The sequence below is a fragment of the Vigna radiata genome, chromosome 5, assembly GCF_000741045.1.
Source record: "Vigna radiata var. radiata cultivar VC1973A chromosome 5, Vradiata_ver6, whole genome shotgun sequence".
NCBI classification, from domain to species: domain Eukaryota; kingdom Viridiplantae; phylum Streptophyta; class Magnoliopsida; order Fabales; family Fabaceae; genus Vigna; species Vigna radiata.
In genome coordinates, this window is record NC_028355.1 from 35938457 (window position 1) to 35945191 (window position 6735).

General features: G+C 36.0%; 1 protein-coding gene across 1 annotated transcript; it reads right to left on the bottom strand.

The window, feature by feature from the left end:
- Nucleotides 1–630: 630 nt before the first annotated feature.
- On the bottom strand, nt 631–6166 carry LOC106762074 (sodium/calcium exchanger NCL). Its single transcript, XM_014645775.2, has 7 exons — nt 5743–6166; nt 4102–4287; nt 3109–3290; nt 2735–2880; nt 2338–2614; nt 1958–2266; nt 631–1073 (listed from the first exon to the last, which is right to left on the bottom strand). The coding sequence occupies exons 1-7, from the start codon at nt 6128–6130 to the stop codon at nt 825–827; spliced, it is 1737 nt and encodes a 578-aa protein (XP_014501261.1). The 5' UTR covers nt 6131–6166; the 3' UTR covers nt 631–824.
- Between the last annotated feature and the right edge of the window lie 569 nt (nt 6167–6735).

The following is a 6735-nucleotide window of genomic DNA, read 5'->3' on the forward strand; positions in this document are numbered from 1 at the left end:
AATCAATTTTTAGATGAAAAAAAAAAACCTAAATGATAAACTTTTGACACTTTTGGAAAAAAACAGAAGAATAATTAAACCTAAATACTACACCGAACTTATTACTTGTAGTTAAAAGTCTACGCCATCACCGAACTTCATTACTTATAGTTCAATCTCCACGCCAAATTATATCTAACAAACCCCAAGCTCTATTACTAAAAGTTCCAACTTCATGCCGAGTCATACTTAAGCTCAGATTAAGGTAGTTTCTTTCTGCACTCTATCTGGTCAGTGTTTTCCAAAAAGTATTTCAGGAATTGATTCAGTGAGTTCGTCCGAAAATTTCAGAATAATGGGATGCAATTCAAGACTAATTCAGTATATAAATACAAATCTCATCTTATAAACCGATTTTATAAAATTAAATTAAACTTAAAATCCTGATATAATATCAAAATCATCTTTAAAAACCTTTTCTAACAATACTTGTTGTTTTTCATATCCGGCCCACCTTATCCATTATATAACTAAGACCGATAGATCATGGAACTCACCTTAACCCATTTGATTCCCCCTCAAAACTTAAATGTGGCCCATAAAATCATTTAAATGGGACTGATAGCATGGAAAACTCATGTTTCTGAATGATGAGAACTCAAAACAGTCGAATACGGTGATTTCAATCTATAATGTTTATTCGTGCTATAATTTGTCTAATTGGACGAATTAGTCAAAATTGTAGCCAGAAATTCGATGTGAAATCCACACCATTGATGGAAACCACCAACAACATATTCATAGACAAACTATAAAAGGTACTAACATATGAAACAGTATTTGGTCTACGACCAACCAAATACATAATCAAGAACATACACCAATGCCAGGGAGAAGGGGTAAAGAAGGATAGCCAGTATAGATGTCCATAGAGGGAAGACAGTGCGGAAGCTGGCAAAGACACCCACCACAATGCAAACCACCAAAATGACCAACACTTCCGAAGAGAAGTCCCACGTCAATCCCCTCACATAAACCAAGGCCAAGAAGACTGATAGGCAAAGCACATTATTCATTGTCACTGCACCATATAGCTGCAAAAACAATAGAAATCATGGTTTAAATCACCCCAAGGAAATTAATTACAGTAATTGGTAAAGCTTATAAATCAGCCAGCCTTAGTCACGTATATCGTTGAAAGAAAAGTATGCATGGATGAACACCATTCCCAATGAAATCCAAACACAACTTAACTTCAGAACCAAACCCCTCAATACTTTAATCCCAAAGTGATACAAGTGACTTTAAAAGTCAAGGCAAGCAGCAATCATTAAATTAATTACTAAGAAAATATACTAGCAGCCATAAAAAAAAAAAAAACACAACAATGATGATGATACCAACAAGTAGAGTCACCATTATGATCATCTCTCATTCGTCATTCAAACAGCTAAAAGAATGATTCAAGACTTGCGATATTCTTATTTCTCCAACCCTAGAATTTCAAGACTATAGCTCTTTGCTAAGTAGGAATCAATGTAACCACCGGAAGGGGCAACTTTAGATACATTCTGAACATAAACTCATCTTTCTATTATCCTCTACACCTTGTCCCCTTCAAAATATTTTTTCAATTAAAAGATATATTAATGTTTTGGAAACGAGAACATCAAAGTGACCCCATTCAGCATCATATTTATCCAAAACTCCAACCACGAAAGGACTTCTGTTATTTGAATAACCACAAAATAAATCAATTACAGCAAGAATTGAATACATTAACCATAAAATATCATCTTGAATAAGTCACGGTCAGTTATTCTCCCCTTTTGTTTAGCTAAGTCCTGAATGAACAGATCATGTGGCAAATGACATAATTGAGTGAAAAGATATTCAAATGCTTTATAGTTTATAGGTCATACTCAACGTTTGCATACTAATGCCTGAAAGAGAAAGAGTATGAAACAAGAAAACAAACCTCAGAAAAAGTTAATGAAGCAGTTTGCCTCTTATCACGACTAGCAAAAATTATTGCCGACACTGCTTCACTTGAATTGGTTGCTAAAGGCAGAGCAATGAAGGAAATGAAGAAAGCAGGAATACTGGTAGCCTCAGAAAAGTTATCCACAGCATCAACAAGAGGATCAGCAAATGCAGCAGCAATAATAGTACCCAGTAGCAGAAGCAGAACTGCTTTGATGGATGTCCATTTAGCATTCTCAATGCCCTCTGCTTCTTCGTTACTCTGATCTCCCACATCCAGCAAATCATGTTCCCTTTTTGTTTCCTGTGCACGAAACACCTGTCAGTCTTAAGGGCCAAAACAAAATTTGTGAAGTTGAGGATTGCATAACTTACTGTGTGAAAATCACTTAAAAACTTCTTTGTGTGTGGACCAGCATCACCAGATGCAACTGGAGCACGCTGGGCTCTTTGAAGCCATCTACTGACACCATTAACAAATTCTCCTCGATCAACTAGTTGGTTGCCAGAAGTATCAAAATCATTCATGATCCTTTTTACGGCATCATCATGATCCAGGTCAATCTCCTCAAACTGAATTCCAATAACCAGTGCTCTCAATTCACTATGAGTAAGACTGCCATCTTGATCTTCATCAATGGTTGAAAACAATCTATATATATTCCATTAAGAAGTCATTGACAACCAAAAGCATCAGAATATGAGAAATGCAACAAACTTCTCTCAAAGTAACATACTTTTAAGTCCAAGCAAAAAGGAGAGAAAGCCTTACTTTTCAATGACTTCTTTATCAGGTTCTCCATTATCTTTCAGCAGCCTTCCCAACGCACGTTCCTTCAAATGTCTCAAAAATCCTAGTATAACATGCTTGTGTTTAATATATTCAAGTTTCCTCTTTTGTATCCAGGGCTGGAAAATCTGCACCATTTTTTCTTTTTCTTAATTTTCTATAAGACGCAAAAACAATGGCCAGGTATAAAAGAGGTCACATTCATCCAGTATATCACTGAAAGTGCTAACTGTAGGATCACATCCAACAAAAAAAATGTTGTGTATCATCCAGAGGTATATAAAAATTGTGCTGGCTGATGAAGAAAAGAAAAAATATATAACAGTAAACACTAGTGCACTGTAAAAGAAAATTACCTGGTAAAGACAATATGCAACCAATAAACAGAGTGACACAATGAGGGCTATCAAAACAGCCAAGTGCCTTCCGGATGTTGAATTAAGAATTTGTGGTAATTGAACGATCACAAATGGAAGGACAGATATAACCATAATCCGTGCTGCATAACTTGTCCAGATATCAGTACTAACACCAGAACCTGCACAGGGAGATTTTAGTAGGTTAAAGATCAAATGAATCAAACATGCCAGACATTTAAACAGCACAGCTCAACTGCATATATACAATCATTATGGTTTGGAAACAAATAAGAAAATCGAGAATCATAAATTCACAATATATCTTTAACCAGCCCTCTTCTCAAAGTCCCAAACTCATGTTACAACAATAATAATCAATGCACACATTCAGTGGTTTGAATGCATTATATAATCCTTAATCCACAATAAGGGTTGAAGAAAGATACTCGCGTGAATTGCCAAGTGAACTATCTCCCAATTATTGCTTCTTGTAAGTGATGTTATAACAGTATAAAACCATTCATCTGTCTTCATTTAAACTTAAGCTCTCAGATAGTTACTTTATGATACTGTATAAGATTTTCTAAGACCAAGAGGTCTACATTTTGATCCTTGCAACAATCATTCTTCTAAACAAAACAAAAATGTTGAAATTAAGCAAAAAGTAGTACGTCATAAGGGCTGTTCACTGTTCAAGCCTAAAGATATATTGTAAGCGAGGGCATGCAAAAAGATGTTAGAAATGCTAAAGCCAAAGCTTCTGTGATAGTTAGTTCGTGACACTTTTAAAAATCATTAGTTAAGAAATCAATATTCAGCTTACATTGACACAAAATATAGGGAATGTTTTACAGGGAAACTCCAGAAGGTTGATTGCTTGATGACAAGAAAGAGAGTAAACACCATAATCTTCATGCTAGGGGAAAGAGGAAGTTGGTTGACCTAACTTAATTTTTAAATTTAAATAAAGAACAGTTTCAAATGGCATACCAGTTAAATGAAATCCTCTTGTGTCTCGTGAATCAATAGCAATTGAATTCTCGATGTCACACTTGCCAACAATAACACAGGTCCCCCATATTATAGTAAGAAGCAGCACAGTGGAACCAGCTAGCAGTCCCATTCCAACAGATACCTGACTTTGAGCAGTTTCTTTACTACCTGAAAGCCCAGACACTAGAAAAAAAAAACAAGATATATATATTAGGGGGGTGGAAATGGACAAATAACAGCACTACATAAGCATAAGTGCTAGTAAGTGAGAGACAAAGAAATTCCAATGGAAGTGGAAAAAATCCAAAGCAAATATGATGTTACAAAAGATTACAGAGCAGTGAAATTTTGATTATTAAGGAAGCATAAGAGATGATCCTAAACACTACATTACTACTAGTCAGATAATACTGAATCAGCTAAATTATCCAATTTTGGCCTCCATTTGGCTGTTAAGAATTGAACAGTAAATCTAGAAATTCTATAAAATCCGTCCCATATCAGCAATCGCTGGTACTGAGAGGTGAGAGCGGTTAATCTTAACCAAACAATAAAAGACAATAGTCAAAGTTATATTTAAATAAAACATATTTACCATTGACCATCTATACTATATATGTGTATATGGTCAAGATTAACTCCTACCAGATTCTCAGGCACTGATAGTTTTTTTACACTCTTATGCATCTGCTCTTTCATGGGCCACCCAGGCTCAAAAATACATTTATTCGTCCACCAAACACCATAAAAAGAAATTGAAACTACATTGAAGTGGGAAAAAAAGGCAGCAACAAAGACATATAAGCTTTGCAAAAGATGCATTCCTTACCTGTGGGGGTTCACCACGAAAATTAAGCACCAAAAGCAAATAAAAGCGGTTGAAAAGTCAGCACAACCAAAAAGAATCTAAAATTAAAAATAAGACATCACAAAGAGCAAAGGCCGAAGAACTTGGGAGGGAGAATCCGGAAAAAAAAAATTACAACAAAGAATCCAACTGAATAATCAATAAAATTGAAGCAATATTCTCTTCGCCGATTAAAAAAACCTAAAAAGAGAAAAAGTAAAAAAAACAAAAAAAAAAAAAACGTAGAAGAAAAAGAAGAAGATATTTGGGGGCTGAGAATAAGGTCCAATCCTTCTGTGTGGCAGCGGANAACCTTAAACAGGCACACGATAGCGACGCGAACCACTTGAACAAACAACTATCCAATTAAACAAAGAGAATCAGAACAACCCAAACCATCCTCCAGGCAAGGCCTATCCAAACACAACATAGTCCATACCATACATTTCTCATTACTTCAACAAAATCTCAATCCGTAAAATCTCATTCCAGCACTACAAGCTAAGCTAAGACAAGCATTCCTTTCCAGCATCATAAAGTAAAGATAAAAAGAAAAAAACTCACACCACTGACCTTCCACGAATCACTAAAAAGCGAAAACTTATTTGGAAAAGTTATTTAAACAAAATCCAAATCTCATCTACATATTCTACATAACTTTTTAATGTAAGGTCTATTTCACAGATTCCGATATATAACTCAAATTTTAATCGGAGAGCAAGTCATACAGTAAGTATTGAGTCCAAGTTCTGTAGCCGTTAAAAGCAAAACAGAGAGTAAGAGTTAGTTACCGAGGATGAGCATGGCATCGGGAAGTGCACCGAGGATGGGGAGAAAGAGGCCGCCAACAATGCCGGGGCCCAAGATCTCGAGCAGGAGCTCGCTTCCGCCAGATAGGAACGTAGCAGCCTTGAACATGAGGAAGCCATACACGAGGATGAGGAACAGGTTACCGATGACGGTGGTGGTGCACGGCAGGAAGCCGTAGGTCTGCTCGCAGGAGGACTCGGCCGTGATCGCCGACGGGAGGCGGAGGAGGCCTTCCCAGGTGTTGGCGGAGACGCCATCAGAAAGCGGATCACGGGAGAAGAAGCGAGCATGAGCGTGACCGCACAGGATTACGATCCACAGGATGAGGAAGATGGACCGGTGGGAACTGACAGATGTAGCCATGGTCATTGGTGGTGGTCGTATGTAGCATCGCTAACTACTACATCACTAAATATATACGTGTCAGTCGTGCTGCCATAAAGTCAAAATTTAAATATTACACTAATTTTATTTTAAATAAGAAAAAATCAACACTTTAATCTATAATTTCTAGTAGAATTTCCAATTTTTTATCCATCTATTTGCTCTCTGTTAAGCCTTTATTTCAAATTAAAACTAATTTTATTAATCAAATTGGAGTATATTTATTCAAGTTCTATCTAATTTTGTAAGAATATGCAAAAAGATATTTGACGATTGAGTACATTTCAGGAAGGTGCATTTAATCCAGTGTTTCCGGTTGCAGACACGTTGGGTACGCGCAGTTATGGGATATAGAAAAGACATACATAGAAGTCAGAGAAAGAGAGAGGAAAATAGTGTTGCCACAGTTTTTCGTGATTATCGTAATTTAATAGTTGAAGCTGAAATGGCAAACGATCATTCCGTAGTTTATTTAATGCTTACCAAAAAGTGACAATGAGATTTTAGCAATTTTTTTAATTACTTGAAATTAGTATTTTGGTTAAACATACACGAATTGTAGTTAATTTTTGTGATAATCACTTTAAAGT

Coding starts and splice junctions, on each gene's coding strand:
- LOC106762074 (XM_014645775.2), bottom strand. CDS start 6,130: ATGACCATGGCTACATCTGTCAGTTCCCACCGGTCCATCTTCCTCATC. Junction 3,291..4,101: donor AAGAGGATTTCATTTAACTG/GTATGCCATTTG, acceptor CTCCCTGTGCAG/GTTCTGGTGTTAGTACTGAT. Junction 1,074..1,957: donor CTTCATTAACTTTTTCTGAG/GTTTGTTTTCTT, acceptor TTGTTTTTGCAG/CTATATGGTGCAGTGACAAT.